At 40.4% G+C, this 20,845-nt stretch overlaps 1 protein-coding gene across 6 annotated transcripts in view; it reads left to right on the forward strand.

Annotated features, from left to right (window-relative positions):
* Positions 1 to 20,438, forward strand: part of LOC134425766 (integrator complex subunit 6-like) — a 39,735-nt gene extending 19,297 nt beyond the window's left edge. Inside the window, exons 6-19 of one of the 6 annotated variants that reach the window (XR_010029760.1) lie at positions 699 to 827; positions 2,649 to 2,812; positions 3,863 to 4,015; positions 5,620 to 5,752; positions 11,543 to 11,637; positions 12,394 to 12,504; positions 14,163 to 14,378; positions 14,854 to 14,977; positions 15,511 to 15,653; positions 16,310 to 16,541; positions 17,151 to 17,543; positions 18,909 to 19,002; positions 19,424 to 19,800; positions 20,162 to 20,438. Coding sequence is in view for 4 of the 6 variants with exons in the window: in XM_063170718.1 (XP_063026788.1) it covers positions 699 to 827; positions 2,649 to 2,812; positions 3,863 to 4,015; positions 5,620 to 5,752; positions 11,543 to 11,637; positions 12,394 to 12,504; positions 14,163 to 14,378; positions 14,854 to 14,977; positions 15,511 to 15,653; positions 16,310 to 16,541; positions 17,151 to 17,543; positions 18,909 to 19,002; positions 19,424 to 19,523 (2,087 nt within the window). In the remaining 2 variants the exon portion in view is untranslated. Of the gene's footprint in view, positions 1 to 698; positions 828 to 2,648; positions 2,813 to 3,862; positions 4,016 to 5,619; positions 5,753 to 5,948; positions 6,030 to 11,542; positions 11,638 to 12,393; positions 12,505 to 14,162; positions 14,379 to 14,853; positions 14,978 to 15,510; positions 15,654 to 16,309; positions 16,542 to 17,150; positions 17,544 to 18,908; positions 19,003 to 19,423 lie in introns of those variants that run through there. The other 5 variants (XR_010029761.1, XM_063170718.1, XM_063170719.1 and 2 more) reach the window with 5 other exon arrangements.
* Positions 20,439 to 20,845: the final 407 nt, after the last annotated feature.

Here is a 20,845-nt window from a genome sequence, read left to right on the forward strand (position 1 = left end):
TCCATGTGGTGCTTTCTTGGATTTCAGTAGCACAGGAGAACTTTAAAATAAAGCAATATTCCTATTTCAGATCTAGAGGTGAGAGCATTTTCTAAATGCAGTAGGAGGTTTTGGAAAATTTCTTTGGTTATTCTGGATGTTGGCTTTGCTCATCATGAGGGGGCTTTGAAAAAATTTTTTGTTATTTAAGTGTTGAATTGAGCAGGACTGCTATTAGTGAGATGACAATTCTGCTGCAGGGCTGATAAGCTAAATTTAATCTTAAAAAAATTAATTCTGGATCTTATTGCTTGATATGTTGATGAGATCTTTTTTTTTTAATTGGTGCTTGGGGAAGTTGTTGTGTGGGAGGAGGAGGTTTGGGTAGACAAAAGCAGATAGATTACATAGTCTTGGTGAAATCAGGCCTTTCTAAGGGCCTGTGTAAACATGGCCTTGGTCCAGCCTGATGAAGCCTTAGTGGCCTCTTTTTAGTAACAAAATCTCAGCAGGTTGTGGGGTTTTGGTGCTTTTTCTTGGTTGTATTGCATTTGCAAAGTACTTTGCCTTTTGCATAAACTTGTACAAGGTTTGTTGCTGTTATTTTGGATAAAATCTCAAGCCTTGGCAGTGTGGCTTAGGTAATAAAAGATCTTCCTCAAGTAAGATTACTCAAAATTTGCTTTTCTCTTTCCCCATGTAATTTCTCTCTTGCACAGGTCGTTCGTACTGTGTCCGGACACAAAGAATGTTGAATCAGTGTTTAGAATCTTTAGTTCAGAAAGTCCAAAGTGGAGTTGTTATTAACTTTGAGAAGTCAGGACCAGACCCAGCTCCTATTGGAGAAGGTACAGTGATTATTGTTTTTTTACCTGTTCCTAATATTTAAGACAAAATGTTTTGTTTGTGTGTAGATGTCCTTAAGTGTCTTCCATGTCCTTCCTGCCAGCTTTTCCCTGTAGTGTACAGGATACACCTTTTACCAGTGTTAGTTTGATCCTTGCTAAGTTAAATGATGCCATATGTCTGCACATGCTTGTATGGATCATCTACTGCTGGCTGGCTCTGTGTCACTCTTTTTACCTCTTTGGGTGGCTGAGGAAAGGGAATGTTTGCAGGAAGCATTGAAGTTTGAATTAGAGTGTTGTCAGGACTGTACTTAAAATAATTAAATCTAGCAGTAGTGTGTTTAAACACTTAAACATCTCTAAAGCAATCTCAGTGCTTAATTTTCTGTAGATTTTCATTCTGCTAAATGATCACAGATCAGTAAATGCAGGTGAACGTTCTTAACTGCGAGGGTAAAACTGTGCAAAGAACAAAGAGTTACTTTGCTCCCTTGAGTCAAGTGCATAAGAGAAAAAGAGGAAAGTGCACTCCAAATGTGAAGCAATTCTTCAGATTTACATAAGTTCATGGCTTAAAGGAAGAGGAGGAGAGGGCTGACCAGTTTAGGATTCTGGAATATCAGAAAACATAATAGCTTTTAGCATCACCTGAACATTCTAGCAAAGCCAGCTTTATTCTTGCTTTCATTCTGGAATCAGCTTTTTCTATGTTTGTTTTCTCCTTTTGCTTATTTAAAGAAGGCTTTCCTGTAATGCTGTGCTGGACAGCAAAGCAGCAAATTCCCAAATGTCACTGGTGGCCCAAATGTTCTCTCCTGTGTAGCAGAATGGTGAAATTTGGGGGTTTTGTTACCTTCATTTCTGTCACATTTGGATGGTGATGGATTGTGGATATGAATGTATAAAAATGTCAAGCCTTTTCTTTCCTATGGAAATTGAGAAGATCCTAAACTAGAGAGAGATTGATAGGATGTACCCAAGCTGTAAAAATCACTGTTTTTATAATGCAGAGGAACCAAACTGATGTGTCACTGAGACATAGGTTCCACAGTATTACTGGCTAATTCTCTAAAGCAAGGAAAACTAGTAATGTAAAATCTTTTTAAAACAAGGAAGATTGGTTAAGTTGGTGATCTCTGCTGTGCTGTTTGCTTTGAAGAGCAGTCTTTGAGAACTGCTGGTTACATCTGTAGTGCTACAAAGTTCCTTATCCTCAGCATGCAGGAGTCTGTGCTGGTGGGCTGGCAGGGAATGCTGGCCTGTGCAGCCCCTGAACTCAGGCTGTGGGGTTTAAGTGATCTGTGGATTGTTTTAATTAAAAATGTGGCAAAAGCTGCCTCCTGCAAGATGGATCCAACTTCTCCAAGGAACTTTGCTCCTCTTTGAGTTTCTATGTGTGGCAGCATCAGTCAGTGAGCCCTGCAGCCTGTATAGAAATGAAAATGCCAATTCTCAGCCTTTCCAGGTGCAGCAGAAGCAGCAGCAGTGGCTTGGTGCTGCTGTGGGAGCTGTGTCAGGCACTGAGCTTAAGCAAATTCATTTTCCATAGTATGTGAGTAGGCCTTGCTGCACTCACTGTGTGATGGCTGTGCCACAGCAGCAGAAGGGAGATCAGGGCAAATATTGTAATGGTTTCTCAGATGATTCTGTGATACCCCTGGATGCATAGGTTATTTCAGCCTGTGATGTAAATATCTTTGTCTTTAGAACAAGAGTAATGAAATGCCTTACTGACTGCTAATACAGAAATTTTGCTAGCAGACAAATGCGTGCATGTAGCTTTTCATTTTCTTTTTTTATTTTGCTTTGTTTAAATTTTAGATGGACTTGTTGATTCATCCAGGCCCATCAATTCATTTGCTTCTCAGCCGTGGCATAGTTGTCATAAACTCATTTATGTACGGCCTAACCCTAAAACGGGTGTTCCTGTGGGGCACTGGCCAATCCCAGAATCTTTTTGGCCTGATCAGAATTCACCAACACTGGTAAGTAAAATAAAAACTGAAAAAAGAATTTTACACTAATAGTTGAATAGACTGGAAATAAATAATGATAGTGTAGTTTTTACTTTCTCTGTTTATAATATGATGTGACTTTGCTTTAAAAGGTTAACAGAATGGTATTATCTAATGTGGATACTGTAACCTGTGCCATTTCTTGTATCCAGAAAGTTCACTTCCATGTGTGTGGTTAGTTAATTTGCTGAATGGTTTTAAAAGGTTAAAAAATTGAGCTCTAAGTTATTTCATGTAGCACAAATCATACTGAACCTATTAAATTTTAATCAAAACTTTATAAAATTCATTAACATGGAAAAAGGAGTATGTGTTTTTGAAAGAAGATCAACCAGGGGTTTTCTTCCTTAGTATTACTTCATGTGTGGACTCTTTCACTAGCAGGAAGAATTAAAACTGAAACAGAAGAGCTACTCCCTGCAGAAAATGAGGAGAAAGCAGTACTAATTTCTCCTTTTCTTACTGAGGTGTTCATACATTTGGCATGCCTTATTAGCCTATCTAAACATCTCCTTTTGTTAGGCATGTTCTGTTCCTGCACTTCGCAAGTGCACCAGGTACTGTCTGTCCATTCTCCTTGCTCCCACCTCCTGATTGAAGAGGGGAAAAAAAAGAAAGAGATTTGTAGAGAGTTCTTTGAGAGATTCTTTGTGGATTGAGGGCCCTCTCCCATCTGTTTTTCTGTCGACTTGAAGATGGGAAGAAGAGTTGAAGTCTCCTTTAAGCCTGTGTTGTAGCTCAATTGACATGAAGGCTTTTAAATATAAAGATAAATAGTGGCATATTAACCATGTTTTTCTCTTGGTGGCAAGAGTGTGTGAGCATTTTTTTCAGTTAGAGAAATATTTAGTTTATATTCTGTTGTGGGAGCTTGTATTTTATTTTCTTCAAAGGAATACTTTGGAAACTGAATGTTTTAAGACTTATAGGATGGTGAAATACCCACTTATGGATGTTTTTAAGAGAATTGGTTTGTTTACCATAAATAGGTGAAAACTGATACCCTTTTCCTCCTTTCAGCCTCCACGCACAGCTCACCCTGTGGTGAGGTTCTCCTGTGTGGATTGTGAGCCCATGGTCATAGACAAGCTTCCTTTTGACAAGTATGAGCTGGAGCCTTCACCCCTCACCCAGTACATCCTGGAACGAAAGTCTCCCCATACCTGCTGGCAGGTACTTGTCCTTTATTTGATTCTGGAAATGTAATGGGTTATCAGTACAGATTCTAGAAATATAATGGGTACTTCCATCTTTGCAAGCCTGGAGAATTGGGGTCTGGTTCAAACTCTGCAGCAGATGAGAAGAAACATGTCAAGGTTTCACTTACCTCCTTTCTAAGAGAATTATTAGGAGTCAGAATTGAGTGTTCCCTCCACAGGCTTTGTAATCTCATTTAATTCTCTTTCTAGGTCCATCTCATTTTGCTAAGAAATACGCCCCCCAGGTTCCATTTTTGGCTAAATTGAAACTCTCTGCAGGCTTTCATTTGCTTACAGGGAAAACCCAGCACTAGTTTCCATCATGTTACCTAATGAACAGCTGCAAATCATTTTCACTAGATGCTTGAGGCTGCTAATGGGAATTGAATGGAAGCTGTTGATCCTGTTGACTAGATTGGCCTTGAAGAGGTCGAAGTTCTGTTACTGAAATCCTTTGTCACGTGATACTTTTGTAATTTTTTAAATAAGTTTCTGTGTCCTCTCTAAAATCAGGCTCCCTTCTTGGTGGTGTGCTTTTAAATATTAGCCTAATGTGTACACCAGGAGTATGCTTAGTATGATGCTTCAGCTGGAAAGGTGAATTTGGAGGTCTGTTTTTATATCCCCAATAAATGCTACAATTTAGTTGAAAATATGACATGCATATTCAAAAGAAAAATTCAAGTTACTTAAAAAAACCTAATTTCAAAAATGTCCTTTATATTCTGTTAGGGACGTTATTTGCCTGAGTTACTAAAATTACTGCTATTTTTCAAAAACTGCTTTTCTTCTCCCAGCTACACATCAGACCCTTACAAATCAGAGAAATAGGCTCATTGTCATAGAAACCATGCAACAAACCCAGTTTCTTTTGCCCTGAAAAAACAGAGGAAAGCCACTTGCTATTTGCTGCAAGGTTTATTTTTTCTAGGAAAACTATTTTTGACTTAGATGTGGGTTATTTTGCTTGCCTCAGTCAAGAAGATCTACCATTTTTATCCTGTTTAAATATTGTTTACATGTATTGCTTTTCAGGGTTAAAACCCTCATATATCTGCACTTAAAAAGATAAAGTCAATTTTAAGAATGTTGGCACTAGGCATAATCAAGACATTTCTTGAGTGGTTGTTTGTTTTGTTAAATTTCTATGCTTAAAAACGTTTTGCATTTCTTTTTATCAGTGTTGTAAACATGAGTTGTGCTATTTTTGAGTCAGAAGACTAATTTCAAATAGCTTGCTTATTTAACATTCCTTCAACAGATGTCCCTAACCTGTTTTAAATAATTCCAAAAACTCTTCAGGGCATCACTTCACAGTAGTTTAACTAAAGCAGTAAAGATCACTCTGTGAAGAGCATTTCCACACTTGCTGGGTGTTCACTAAATGTTGCATGTCTCAGTTCATGACTGGGGAGTGTAGGTCCATACTCACCCTGATGTGTTCAGATTCGTCTGTGCTTGATAATTTACTGTCTTAATGCAGTTGGATTCAGATTGATTTGAATTTTTAAATGCCCCATGTTTACTGTTCTTCCCATTCTTCATTCTAATGCAGTGCTCTCTCTTATTCCTTGTCAGGTATTTGTGAGTAGCAGTGGAAAATACAGCGAGCTCGGCCACCCGTTTGGGTATTTAAAAGCAAGCACTACTTTAACCTGTGTAAACCTCTTTGTGATGCCTTACAACTACCCTGTTTTACTTCCATTGCTAGGTAGGTAACACCTCTGCATTGCACTGCCAGTGCAGCTGCTCCAGAGTAAAAGCAAAACAATAATGGTTGGTGTTCTGCCTTAGTTTGAGACGTTATAAAATAATGGAGATCAGAGAGTAGAGAATGTTGCAAACTCTTTTAACCTACTTTGGGAGGAGAGGATTTTCATACCCCCTCTCCCTTTTTTTCTCTCCAGCAGAGGAGGAGAGCTACCTGCTTCCAGTGCATGTTTGATGCTGTTCACCTCCTAGACACGTAGCCTCTTCCTTAACCTGGAGTAAGCTTCAACCTCCATTCTTTTCCCTCATTTAGGGTGTGGTGTATCCAGGTTTTGCAGTTGCTCTTGTAGCAGCTTATTTTTTACTGGAAGATGAGATGCAGTGTTTGTCACGGGTGTTGGGAAGAGGGAATTCCCTAATGCAGTTCAGAGCAGTAAGAAGGAATTGAGCAGTGAAACAGTCTGCATTTCTTTCCTGCCCAAAGGACCAGGTTTTGGTTTTGTTCCTTTTTTTTTTTTTTTTTTTTTTTACTCCCACAATGAAATTATTTTCTATATTTTCTAAGGAAAGATAATATGAAAAAGTGCTGTGTGAGTAACTGGCATAAAGGTAATGGCAGAGAGGAGTTTCCAGAGTGCCACTAACCCTTTCAGTTGCAGACGCTGTTATGGCTTTTTTGTTCTAGATTTTGTGGATGTTTTTAGTGATACAGAAGAACAATGACCAAGAATTGAGTCTTATTGCTTACACAGGATTTTTCTATTCATTTTTAGGAGAAAATAAAAGATCAGAACACAATTCAGGAATGCTTTTTTGTAATCCTGGTCATAACCAAAAAAGAAGAAACTTGTGCTTGCTCATAATGTGTCTTTTATAGTTATCTGTGTAGCCTGGTAATTGTCCCAAAGTATGCAAGGAGGATGAGAGTTTCAGTGACTTTGTGGTTCCTGAAATACTGCAGCAGACCCACTAGCTGAAAAGCCATCACTGATCCTAAGTTAACTTCCCTGTTCATTTTGATGTTGACATTTGCAGTTCTGCTGAGTCTTCCCTGGCAGCTCTTGTCTTCCCCCTGCCTCTTTTTTACAGGGGTGTAAATCTCTTCCTTCTCTTTGAGGAAAGGCACTTCTCAGTGTGTGTAGTGCTATTCTGCAGTTTACTCACCTGGTAATCCATTTCTTATATTTCTGAAGGCTCTTCAAAGGAAAATGCAGAGTTTCCACATTGCCTGAGTTGTAAAGTGGATGTTTTCTTGAGGTCATGAATCCCATGCATTCCATATTGTTCATACAAACACACAGTGTTACCTTCAGATCTCCTTCCAGGGCTTTGTTTGTCCTTGGTCTCTAAGGCATGGTAGGATTAAGTTCTGTGGAATATACCTTAAACACAAAAGTAGATCTGGGTCCTTTTCTACTTGGCACAGAAGATGAGTGAGATGATAAGCAGCATGCCTGGTAAATTATTTGTAGATGATTTTAGCAGTACTGACTCTGTATTTGGCTCTGTAGGTAGGTGGAACACTCCCCCTGTTCTACCTTCATACACACCAGTAGTGGATACTGATGGTTCAGCAGAGGACTGATAGGAGTGTGTAAAACCAATTTTTCATTACTCTCATCCAGATTTAAAAGGATGTGGAGAAGTCCCAAGACCAGGAGAAGTCTGCTCCATTCAGCCCCTACCTCCCATATTGATCAGTGTGGTTCTGGTGGCTCCTGCCCTACTGGTAGAATACTGTGTTGGAGGACTGGTTGGGACAGTACCATGGATAATCTACCTCTCTTCCTTCTGGTGTCTCTGTCAAAGACAAAACCACTTTACTACTGTATATTTGTGTGTATTATCAAATATGTTCAACCTTAGAAACAGATAGTAAGATGTTTAAAGTTTTTTTTGCTTGCATTTTTGTTTTCCTCCTGTATTACTGAGCAGGTGAAGTTTGAATTCTCTTTTTGAAAAATAATGTAAGACAGCCCTACAAACAGGTAAGGTAGGTAGGCATGAGGCAGCTTGCAGGTGATACTGGAGAAAACTGGAAGAAGTTGTACTGGTCCATGGCTGAAGGAGGTGAATTGTACCACATTCTGTAGCTTTGGTGATTTTATGTCTTGGTTTCTGCAAGAGTGGATTGGGGAATGCTGTAACTCCTGCTGGTGTTTAACTCCAGGGCCTGCTTTCAGAAGCTCTGTAAGGGAAAGGAGCCAGTTAATAGGAGTTGATAAAACAGTGGAGGCACACAGTCTGTTAATGGACTCATGCACTGTGCTGGGTTGGCTGACAAAAGCCCTGGTCTCTGGTCCATTCCCAGTCGTGATGGACATGTGGGATGAGAGCTCCAGTTTGCTTTCAGACAGCTAGAGAGAGTCCTGATAGCTTGGTGGTGGTTTGCTCCCAGAACTGAGGTGGGCTGCAGTTCTTTCTGTTCAGTGGGAGGCTGCTGAAGGCAGAGCTTTTCACAGGCAGATAGATGCTGATGTGCTTCAGTGCTCAGTGCTTGGCCCACAGATGATAGAAATTTCCTCTTGAAGGATTGTGCAAAGCTGTTCTTCAGGTGCTGTTCTGTTTAAAAACATTGTACAGCCAAGTTCATGAAGCAGAAGTTGAAGGAGGGGTTTTAGGGAGAGCTGAGTAAAGATGAGATATATTTCTAAATGCTTGTGCCTTGCCTAAGATGTTTCCTTGGTTCCTTTTAGCTGCATGGGTGGGAGGGCAAGCACTGCTGGGCAGTAGGAGTGACTGTGCATTGGGAGTGTCGGCAGAAGCAGCAGTGAAACAGCCATGACGGAAATGCCTTGAGAAAGTGGTTAAATACCCTTTTCCTCTGGGTCTAAATATGCAGCAGGATGAGCATTTAGAAGATGTCTGCCTGTGAAGGACTGCAGCATGCAGTTTCCTTTGATGCTTTGACAGGCTCTGTGAGAGAACCTGCAAGTTATGATTTTATATTTTGGAAATTAAGGGCTGTGTTCTCACCAGGGTGAACACAGCATGCTGTGGCTCTGGGAGGAGCAGCCAAATAGTTCTGATACATTTTGTATCAATGGGGAAACAGTGACACAACACCTTTCTTAGGTAGTGATGGATGCTGTTTTCCGTTGCAGTGCTTTATTTTTGCTTAGATGGTTTGCAGGGAAGGATACTTTTTTCTGTGAATGTAAAATCATGAATGTACTACCTAGAATAGAGCATTAGTGCCTAATTAGGAGAATTACAGGAGTCAACAGGGAATGGTGGTGTACTTGCTCAGGTGGAATTTAATGTGAGTGGTGATTTAAAAAATAAAAACAAGTTTTAAGTTTTACTTTTGGTTACATGGTGCATGACTGTTGTAATTTAGACTCCAGCTGAACTACTTAAATTACCTGCTGACTCTCTTCTCTCTCACACTCTTCTTTTTAACTGTTCACTGATCTTTAAAGGTGCATCCAGCCCCCTTCTGTAGTACTGAGTGTTAAAAGTGTGTATTGTGTCCTGTCACAATTTGTTTGTTTTGTACATTAATCTGAAGTAGATAAAGACTTTGCAATGCAATTTTCAGTTAACTAGTCTGTGTGATTTTACCTGATCCCTTGAGTTGGTGCTTGCAGCCTGTTCCTAATGGTTTTTAATACCATGTTCCCAATACTTTAACTGTGCTTTTAACTCCCTCTGAGTTCAGAAATAAAGAGAATTCTGCATCAAGTAGACTTTGCAGAAATTAGTATCTGAAAATAATTAGGTAGAAGTAAAACTAAATTGTGTAAGGGTTTTTTTCAATACTTTTGGATTTTTATCTGCAAAAATTTGGGGTTTAATCTGTGGAAGACATAGTTAACTGGATTATTTTTAGTTTGCTTATTTGTATAAATCATCATGTGCAGCTCAGGGCACAGGGGGAAAAGTGCCTTTCAAGTGCCTGTGTTGCAATCTGCTGACAGTGTGTGTCTCAAACTCTCAAGGTAGAGGCAGGTAAGATGCTGATGGTGAAGTTGTCTCTGAAACTTGTGGCTCTGCTCACCTCCCTTTTGAGAAGGTGGCAGTTCCTGCAGTGAGTTTGTGCTGTGGGGAGGCTGATTTTAAAAAGCTGAAGCTCTGGATAGGTTGGAGAATTTTTTCCTGGGATAGCAGAGATCAGGGAGGTGGTTTGCATTTGATGTCTGGGAGTAAAAGTGCTGTGGATTGGGAGCCCAGGTGGCTGAGCTGAGGGGTGCCTGTGCCATGTCACTGTGCCCATAGTGGTACAGCCTCACAGTGCAGCGAGTGAGACACTCATCAAGTGCTGATATGGGGTTTAAGGTTCACGCTGTACTCAACCAACCCAAGACTGTCAAATATTAGGACATACTATAATACTGAACATCTTGCTTTTTAAGTTTTTGATTTTATGTTGAATTTTGAGAGGGATGTAGTTTAACTTGCATTTTGCTGCAAAAAGGAAATAGATCTGTGAAATAAGAATGGATGTTATTTTTTTTTGCCATATGTCATGATATCACCCCAGGTTCTTTTGGATAATAGTGCTAAGCTTGAAGTATATTGAGATTTTAAATGGAATTTTGATTTGCCCTCTCCAACTCCAGCCCAATTTCTTCAGGCCAGGGAAGAGAAGAAGTAGCATCTGTAGAAAGGTTTTTCTATGTAATCCAGAATTGATTTGGATTGGAAAATACCTGTAATTGAGAGTGGTTTGTCTATGAGAACTTGGGAAGTAGTATCATAACATCTGTTCAATTTGTGCAGAGTACTGTGCAAGTCAAATTTTCTTCTCCAAATACATCTTCCTGAAAACTCAGTGTGGAGAAAACTATTTCTTTGCTACATCTGTCTTTTGCACACCCTCTTCTGTGCATCTCTGTCTCCTGCAGCTCTCCCCAGTTAATTTTTGAACATCCCTTTCTCCAGACCTGCAAATCCTTCCATTAGCCTCACTTTGCCAGCATGCTACAATCCTACTAAGAACCTTCATTTCAGTGGATAATTCATAATTGCAAATGGTAAATTGCAGGATGCTGTGTTTGGTGTAGAGTTCACAGTGTGCACAGCAAGTAGGCCCACGCTTCACCTCAGCCATTCCTGAAAGCCAGGTGCACACCTGGAGTGAGCCACTTCTAAAACACTACCCAAAGCAAGAAATGTCTGCTTGCCCCTCTCTTAAAGGACAGCAGTTTTTGTAGCTAATTTCTCTCTCTTGTCTATACCTGTGGGAGACTTTGCTGCCCTGGCACGAGGCAGGTGTTGTGGCTGGAGGTAACCCCTTGTCTGCCAGGTGTAGCTGCTGCTGTTGGCAGCAAGTCCAGCAAAGCTGTCCAGAAGGATTCCCTGATTTGACTTGTTTTATTTTTTCCCTTTGATGCCAAAGAATATTTTTACTGGAGACCAGAATTCATCATACAGGTTGAACAGAAGAAAGCTGGTTTGAAAATGGAGCTGGAACCAAATTAATGTTGTTTGATTTAATCAGATCCAGGGACTCCCTGATGTGCAAGAGAGAGGCAAGGGAGGTGAAACTCTTTAACAGGTGGATCTGTTGCACCTTCCATGCTGCTGGTAGTTGTGTGCAGTGTTTAAGTCTGGTGTACCTTGTAAGTTTGCTTGTAATGGGGACTTGCTCTGGATTACCTACTGCAGCTAGGAGTGGGGATTCCCAATCCTTCACACCTCAGGTTAAGAGCAGTTTTTGGGGGGAAGCCCCATTGGGAGATGGGTGAGGGGAGAAAACGGGGGGAAACCTGGCACGTACGATGTTGGACAAAGCTAAAGGTCTGGGACTGTGTAAGTGACACCTTGTTTTGTTGTTTTCCTTTTGCAGATGACTTGTTTAAGGTTCACAAACTTAAGCCAAATCTGAAGTGGAGACAGGCTTTTGACAACTACTTAAAAACAATGCCTCCTTACTACTTACTGGTATGTTCCTCTTCTCATCTCATTCTCCGGGGTATAGTGGCTGCTGTGGCCAGAGTCCTTTGCATCATACCTCTTCCCAGTAAAGTTTTTTTACATAATTATGATGGCATTTTAGGTAGTTAACATTCTGCCTTTCAGAGGTATGTAGATTAGAGTAAATATTTTTAAGAATTAAAAAAATTTGTAGAAATACTGAGGAGGAGGAGGAGTAGCTATGTTAATATATTAAGTGTTTAATAAATGTGTTTTCTGATCATTAAATATTAAATGAATTTTAACCAGAAGTACTTCAGAACATTCAGAGAAGCCAAATTTGGCATTTTTGTAATGGATAAGGAAAATGCAGCTTAGGTTGTTTGTTAATATGGGTGAAGTGCTACAGCTTGGGAAGCTGATATTGACTGGGCCAAATAAAGGGTGGAGGGAGGCACTGTGTCACCTTTTACGTGTAGCTTGGACAATGCACCTCAATATGGACTTGCATCATCCCGGCTATTCTGGACCTGAGCCTTGGAGTGGAAATTGCCAGTGGCACCACGCTCTGTGGTGTCTTGGTGATGTGGCATAATGTCCATTGTGAGCTAGTTAGACACCAAACTCATGTCACATGTTATCTAAATAGACTTGAATTTTAGTGGCCAAAAGTGGAAAAGCTAGAGCACTAATCTATGTGCCTTAGCTTCCTATAATTGAGCTTATAAATTTCTTTTTTAAATACTTATTCTCTTACTATTGTGTATTTTGTTTTCCTTATAGCCATTAAAGAAAGCCCTAAGGATGATGGGAGCTCCAAATCTGATATCAGATAATTTAGATTGTGGACTTAGTTACAGTGTTATCTCTTACCTTAAAAAACTCAGCCAACAGGTAGTATTGATGAAACCTTTGCAATTAGAAGTGCGTTGATGATTTAGTTTGTGGTAATCTCATTATAAAGCAGTTAATCCCTGTGGGCGTTCATATGGGTGTGCAGCATTTATTATCATTGAAGATTGGTGAGCATTTCCACTGCAAATATGGATGATTCCAGTATGGTTCTGTAGCCAGTGATTGTGCCTTCTGTAAGTGGTGGAGAGGAATGCAAATGAAACTTCTTCAGCTATACTTTAAATATTTGCTAGATTTTAAACTCCAAAGATAATCATTAATTGGATTTATGCCTGCTCTTGCCATTGTTCTTCACAGATGAAGTCAGAGGCTTGCTTTCAGTCTCATATTTATTTCCATGTGTCCTTTGGCAATGTGTATTTTCCAAAAAAAAAGTACATTCTTGTCCATGGGGAGTAAAATCACAGTTCAAGCTTTATATCTGAGCTTCCTGTTTCCTTCAGGTCAAAGTCTTTCTATGTGTTAAGTGTGACCTGGTGGGAAATAATCCTGTGTATCTTTTTCTCTTTGCCAAGACTGCCATCCCAGGTGTAAGGGCCTGGAAGTGTTTCCTCCTTAGCATGAGGAGCTCCTAAAACAGCATTTCAGTATCTAGAAAGCAGTGGGCAAGCAGCCTTTAAAATTACAAAGCAAAAATCCTCCGCCTTAAAGAATGCACAAAACACATCCCAGAGCCTCTGAATGACTGAGCCTCTACTAGACATAAAACTTCCTGTGGTATTTTGGTAATCCAGTGATATGCAAATTGCTATGATTTATCTGCACTGTGGAGTTGGGATGACTGGAGATGGCTGCTGTGGCTCTCACAGGCGTTCTCAGCACATGGAACAGTTTGAATGTGTGGAATGCATTACCAGCTCCTCTATAGGCACAGGCAATTCCAGAATTCTGCTGTGCTCCTGCTGTCCTTAAATTCAATTTCCCACAGATAATGAAGCAAACTGTGCAGAGGAGGAGATCTGGGGGAAGTGGCTTGCAATCGCAGTGGGTTCTGGGGTTTTGGTTGGTTGGGTGTTCTTTTTCTTTGGAGGTATTGCTAGTGGGTAAAAAAAACCTTAACTCTGAATACAGTTAGAAGTTAATACAGTAAAATTCTCTGTAACTGTAATAAGAAATCTGTGCTAATTGGAGAAGTGATGCATTTTTAGAAATGTACTCATAAACCAGATTTCTATTGCAACATTTCTCCCTTATGTTGTTACAAGCATACAGGGCAAACCTTAGTTCATAGGTTCAAAAATAAACTGAAATTTTATTATTGTATCTGAATAATACTGTTGTTTTAAATGCAATTTTATTATAACCTCAGGATCCTACCTTCCATTTTGTTTTTTCTTTCCATTTAAAGATGGTTCTTCAGGGACACAAGAGAGTCACAGACTTGCAGCAAAATCAGGGAATATTCACAGACCTCCTACTGGCATATAAATTTAGATACACTGGCTAAATATTTTTCCATATGCTAGCACATTAGGATTCCTTTATGCTTGAGATCTAATCTATGTAATCCAATGTATCCCTGGGTAGGTAGCAGGGAACTAAATTTGTAGTTTTATGCTGCTAATGTACTGTGTGTTTTGTACTGGAAATGTGCAATGCCTGCTGATTCTTTAACTCACGGTGTGATTCCATTTTAGACAAAAATAGAATCGGAACGGATAATAGGTTCAGTGGGTAAGAAAGTTCCACAAGAAATTGGAATAAAAGTGAAAAATCACTCCAGTGGCCTCTCCTTGGTACACAGTAGGGATTTTAAACAACTGCTGCAAGGGATCACTGGGGAATCTCCACTGAGACTGTCAGAAATGAATGTTAAAGAATTTGCTGGATTCCACATAGGACTTTTAAACAAGGTAAACAGCACCGTGATCTTGCATGACTAAGTAGTTAATCTCATCTGTTTTATATGTGTAACTTGTATGGATTTAGTGTAGAAGGAAGTACTTTTGCTGAACTGTGATGAGTACAGCGTAGACATAAAGAGGGAGAAAAGTAAATGCAATTTTTTTGCACTTGATTCTGGGACACTGTTTGAAAACCCATGGTAGTAAATGAAATTACTGTGTTTTAAGTGCCAGTCTCTGCAAAAGACAGCTATTGTTGTTCATCCACAAATTAATGTGCTTACTCTTAATGGAGCTGAAAGCACTAATGCTGACTAAGGTCGTGTTGAAAAGACAGCCACTGAGCTGCCTGTATCCAGTTATGAAGGTCTAAAGTTGCTTAACATCTTTTAAAAGTTAATGTTATTATAGTTCTTAGTGGAATTTCTCCATGCATGAGAACTGATGGATTAACTGAAAGCTACTGATTTTGTTACAAAACTAGGATTTGAAGCCACAGGCATTCAGAAATGCCTATGATATTCCTCGTCGCAGTCTTCTAGACCAGCTAACGAGAATGAGAACTAATCTTCTGAAAACACACAGACTTATCTTGGGGCAGGATGAAGGTAAGGAATCACAGTTCTTCATTAACAGTTTGAAGAGAATACAGCTATTTTTGTTATTTCTTTAAGGTAGTGGATCTTGATGTGGGGGCAGAGGTTGCCATTGCATCTCTTGCTGAGTCAGACAATGTCCTTTTTTTGACTCTGAAGGGGAAGGAAGGATATCTTTGCCTTCTGTCATGCAAGATGTCATGCTGGCTTTGAAATTTAAAAATAAATTCCATGGGAGAGCTTTCATATTCACCAGGGTTCAGTAGAAATGTGTTATAAAGTGATGGGGGCTTAGGGCAGAGAGGAGCTTGCTCTGTTTTTTGTGAGGTGCTGGTGATCTAAAGATGCAGCTGTTGGCATAGAAATTAAGCTTGCTTATTTTTTATTCTTCTTCTTATTAGGCTTATTTCCACAATTGTAGTCTTAGCTCATCCTCTGTAGTCAAAAGAAATAATCAGTTCAGGTTCTTAAATGCTAACATTTGAGGCATGAAGTTTGTATTGCCTTAATTTTAAGACTAAATTAAGAACTCTTTTCTGTTGCAGACTGCCTTCATAGTGTTCCTGTTGCTCAGATGGGAAATTACCAGGAATACCTGAAAATGATGCCTTCACCTCTTCGGGAAATTGACCCAGATCAACCAAAAAGACTCCATACATTTGGCAATCCATTTAAACAGGACAAGAAGGTAGGAAGGGCCTTGCTGCCTGCTGTTCCTTTGTATTTAATGCAACTTCGAATAATTTGTGTGTAGGGGGATAGAATATAAGAAAATTAAGATAGTGTAGAAAATAATCTTATCCCCAAGGAGTTGCAGCTGGGCCAATTATCAAAGATTAGGAGCAGGCCTGACTTTAACAGGCCACAGCTGTAACCAGTGAGAAGAAGAGTGCTATAAAAGAGTGGGTTGGTTGGTTGAGAGGGGAACTGAGTCAGTTGGCTGCTTTGTGAAGAAGAAGGAGTCAGTGCTTTAAGGAGCTACCCATGAGAAACACCAAGAAGGTGTGGAACTTACGTGATAAGGAGACAGCAGTATGGAACCCCTGCAATACGATGACAACATTTGTGCATAGAATTTCTACCCCACAGCAACAATATATTGCTAACCTTTGCAGCCTGTGGAAGGAGGGATATCTCCCATGTGGTCCAAGAGGAACGTGTATGGAATTGTGCTGCTTTAGGGAGTGGCACTGGGCTCTCTCTGGTTACGTTGGGTGTCTCTGTTCTGAGAGCTGTCAAGTGCTCTGAAAGCCACTCGAGTCTGAATGCAGAGGGACTCAACTTGGTGGATTGGTGAAACAGTTGCTGCTTTGTACTGCTACTGATATTATTACTCCTTTCCAGGGTATGATGATAGATGAGGCCGATGAGTTTGTGGCCGGGCCCCAGAACAAGATCAAGCGTCCCGGGGAGCCGAACACGCCGGCGTCGCTGAAGCGGCGGCGCAGCCTGTCCCCGCTGCTGCGGCGCCCGCAGGCACCGCCCGTCGTCACCAACCACGTGGGGGGCAAGGGGCCCCCCCCTGCTCCTGGCTCCCCCTCCTACCTGAGCCTCAAGGGGGTCGCAGCTAGTAAAGGTATGCTGGGCTCTGGTGCAGCAGCTCGGGTGGTGGGGGGATCTGGGGAGGAAGGGAAAAGGTTCTGCCAGCGCATCCGTGCATCGCTGTTATGTGGGAGTGGGTTTCTTCTGTTGGCTTAGGTGAACAGGTTGCTGCTACAGCTGATGAAATCTGAAATTAAACTGTTTGGTGATAGAAAGTATCTCAGATCAACCTTTAGTTTTTCTTTGTGTATTCTGTGGTGAAGAAGGAAAGTTAAAATACAGTTGTTTTTTTTCCCACAAATAGGAATTTTCATACCCACCTATTGCAGCAAATGGAGTCAGAAGAAAACTCTGTTAGCTGGGTTAGGGAAAGACAAGGAACACGTGATTTTACTTAGGAGTCGTGACATTGCACTAAGAATACAGAACATGGTGACTTAACAGTAATGATAGGGCATGCAGCAGTTAGTCCAGTAGTTATTCCTTTGGTCACATCCACAGCTGAATAAAAGTATTGGAATGTTGTCCAGTGCTGTCAGATTGCTACACAGCACTTCAAACAAAAAGGATACAGAGCTACTTCTCTTTGCTTCTTTTGATGCTGCACTTATGCACCAGTAAGATTTGTATTTTTCACTTGCAGATACCAGTAACAATGTTGTCCAAGATGGCAATGGAGAGAAGAAAGCAGAAAACTGTCAGTCAATGGAGAAGCAAATTGATGGCTTGCCTGTGCAAATGGCTCCTGTGGTTCCAGCTGCTGTGGGAGAGGATGAGATGTTACCCAATGATTTAGACTCCTTGCCTGTTGAGTTCAATTGCTTAAGTGAAGATGGGTTGGATCACAAACCTGGTACCAACGCACTTGTTCGAGGGCCTGTGAATTACAGTGTGAGTGGAGATGACCAAAAGCGGGCCATGGAGTCTACTTCTGAATCTGTGCCAAATTCCTTTAAAATAACACCTACCATGTTGGAGGGAAGCAATGCTGACATCAAAATTAAAGTGATGAAAGAGGTTCGCAAACCTGGAAGAAGTAAGTTACTTGGGTTTCTTTGTTTTAGTAGTATATATTATATGTGGTGTGAGAGAGAAGGCTTTCCTGGAATGAAGGAGCTATTTTCAATATACACCCAACTCAGATTTTGAGTAATTTCTGGTTGCTCATAAATGAGCAATGGAGGGGCAAAAAAGGAGGAGATGCTGGGCAGGTGAGTTGAAGTTTAGACTTGTGCTTGGAAGGTTGAGTGCCAAGGCACCTTGGTTTGCCCTTGAAGACAAGTTAACTGGTGTAAGAGGTGCCCTGTAAAAACAGCACCTTTCAGAGGTTTTGGTTTTGTTAAAAATGATCTAATGAGACTGAATACTCTGCCTTAGGCTGCTCCTGTGTACACAAAGTGTACTTGTTGCTCTGTGTCCATCAAAACTCCCTTTTGCAGGGCAAAGACACATCTCTGTAAGGCTGTGCAGCTTGGAATATGCTTGAAAAGGGATAGTACCAGTTTATAGCAGAGCGATTTTTTTTTTTTTAATTGTGAGACTAATTAGTGATGAAACACTAAAAGTTGCAAACTCTTAAGAGTCCAAGACTAAAAGTGACAGTTTGCAAAGTGGGCTCATCCAATTTTATACCGAATTCATGCCTAGTAAATGGTGATGCAGAGTGAAACTGTTCAGTGTGAGTCACCTGTCTTGCTGCAGAATTCCAGCTGTCATCAGGGAAAGAAGCTAAATTGTAGTGACTTGAATATGTAATTTGTTCAGAGGTCTCACCATTTGTGCTCCCTCTGCTTGCTGCATCACTCTGAGCAGACTCTTGATCACAGCACCATAAATGTATTCATACAGGGGTCAGTTATGGGAAATAATGAAACTGTGCTGGTTTTAAATTTGTTGCCGATTTATTATGTCCAGTTTATTCTTTTGCAGTGGACATATTTACCTTGTACCAATGGGACAGTGTTGTGCTCACACTAAGAGTTGATCATTTGTCTTTCTAGAGATGTAATGGCATCTTGTGCTTGCAGAAACAATGGCTTCAGGGCCAGATCAGGGTTTGGTGGCCCTCTGTGTGTAACTGTGATCATGGAAATGGGAGGCTTCTCTCTACCAGCCTGCATTTGCTGAGAATAAATGTTCCTACCTGCTGCTTTTTAAAGAGAACCTTAATCTTTGGTGTCACATTTGAATTCCCAGATCATCAGTGTTACTTTAAGTTATTCTGTCACCTGTGTTCTGCTCTTAAAGCCAGTGCAGGTGTTTTTCTTGCCTTATGTGTTTTATCATACAGAGATACATGAAACTGAGCTTTGTTTTTCCTTCTTGCCTCTTGAGCTTTTCTGCAATTTTATCTGCAACATTCATTTTTAATACTTGGTTGAATTTTTATCTCTTTTTCTAGATTATGAAAAAATATTTTCTCTTCTTGAGGAGGTGCAAGGACCTATGGAAGTTCAGAAGTATTTCATTGAATTTGCTATCAAGGAAGCAGCAAGGTTTGTTTAGATAGAAATGACTCAGACTCATTAATTTAGTATTGATTTAGATCATAGTAGTAAATAGTAAACTATCTGTGATAGTATTCTGATTTTCTCTTTTGACATATTTAAATTATAATTGTTTTAGTGGTCAAACTACTGTTACATTTTTATGTAGTGAATGACCTTAAAGTTTAAATATGAATTACAGAGATAACAGGTTGTTCTTGAAGACCAACTCAAAATATGAGTGGGCTGGGGAGGGGCAGATGTAGTAAATTAAAATTTTTAGCCATTCTAATGCCAGAAATAAAGCAAGCTCTTCCCTACTGGAAACAGAGAGCCTCTGGGAATGTGATTTGTTATGGCTGAACATTCTTGAGTGTTCAACTGTATTTTTGGAAGAAGAAATTTATATTACTCTCCCTCTCTTCTGCAGGTTTAAAAAACGGGTCTTAATACAACACTTAGAGAGAATACTAGAGGAACTAGATTTCACCAGCCCACCCAACAGAGTTAATCATGTCAACAGCAGATAATAATGAACCAGCCAGACCAATGCGGACCAGGAACGAGTTTGCTGTGCCACAGAAGAGTGCAAGAGGACGAGGCTGCTGCCCTCACCATCTCGGCAGTCAAGTGATTTTACTGTCACAGTCTGAGAAGAAGCAGTGGAGCTTTAACTTTAAGAGCCTGATTCGGCAGAAGCTGGGCTATAACCTTAAGGATTTGCTATGAAAGGTGTGGCTTTTTCCTGTGGAGGGTGCTCTTTGCTCAACAGGCGGAAGAAAATAACCATTGCTGCCCCTCCTGCAGGTGATGAGAATTTACTCATTTGAACGCTGTCATTAGACATTTACGTGCTATAGGCAGCAGGTTGCACTAAAATGGGGCACTGTCAAATGCACACACTGTCTGCATCGTGGAGAGAGCCCGTGTGTTCCCAAAAAAACCCTCCCAGAAACACCTGCACTGGTAAAATTGCATGTTGCCACCACAGAGACAAGGGTCTTTTTCCCAAGAACTGCTAGCCATGCCTTTAAACTTGAGATTCAGTGTAGATTGAGAGTAAAGAAACTGCTATTGTGTTAATGAAAGCTAAAGACAGCCCTGTGACTGTTACCACCTGATGGTCACTAAACAATCTACCTCAGACTCTCTTCTGTTTTGTCTGCAGACATTATGAAAGTGCACCTGAGGCTTCCCAGGTCCCCGACTTCAGTTCTCTTTCATCCTGTGAGGAGGACGGAGATTCTTCAGGTGGCCTTGGCACACGCTGTGCTTTGGAAGCACTAAAAGGAAACGCTTTTAAAAAAACGTGTATTTTAATGTTCATACAAAAGAGATTATTTTGAACAGTATTGTTACCAGATCACTAATTTGATATTTTAACTGTATAAATTTTTTGGAACATATGTATATATAAAATAAACCATTTTATTAATTTTTAAGAAGTGCTAATCTGAGGAGTCTGTAGCGGGCAGCACTGAGTTCCTCCAGTTGTCTGTTACCAGCAGACTGAGGATATTTTTGTAAAACCAGCTGAACCTGGTCTTTCACATCCTCAAACACAGCTTGTGGTGTTAGCTGCAGAATGTGTTTGTACCCTGGAGCAGCTGCCCAGGTGTCACTCAGCTTGGCCTCTGGGGTGCACATTTTTACTCACTTTTGAGGGCCCTAAGTTCCAGTTTACCAAATCCTTGGTTACCTGAGCTGGTATCCTCTCCTCTGTTCCTCTTTAACTATTTTGTCCAAAGGCAATTCCATAGATGAGAGAACATACACAGAAGACTGAAGCCACCTGTATTTAATTTTTTTTTTCTCCTTAAAGCAGTACAGTACCAGTAATGTGCCAGTATGA

This window comes from Melospiza melodia, chromosome 16 (assembly GCF_035770615.1).
Source record: "Melospiza melodia melodia isolate bMelMel2 chromosome 16, bMelMel2.pri, whole genome shotgun sequence".
Lineage (NCBI taxonomy): Eukaryota > Metazoa > Chordata > Aves > Passeriformes > Passerellidae > Melospiza > Melospiza melodia.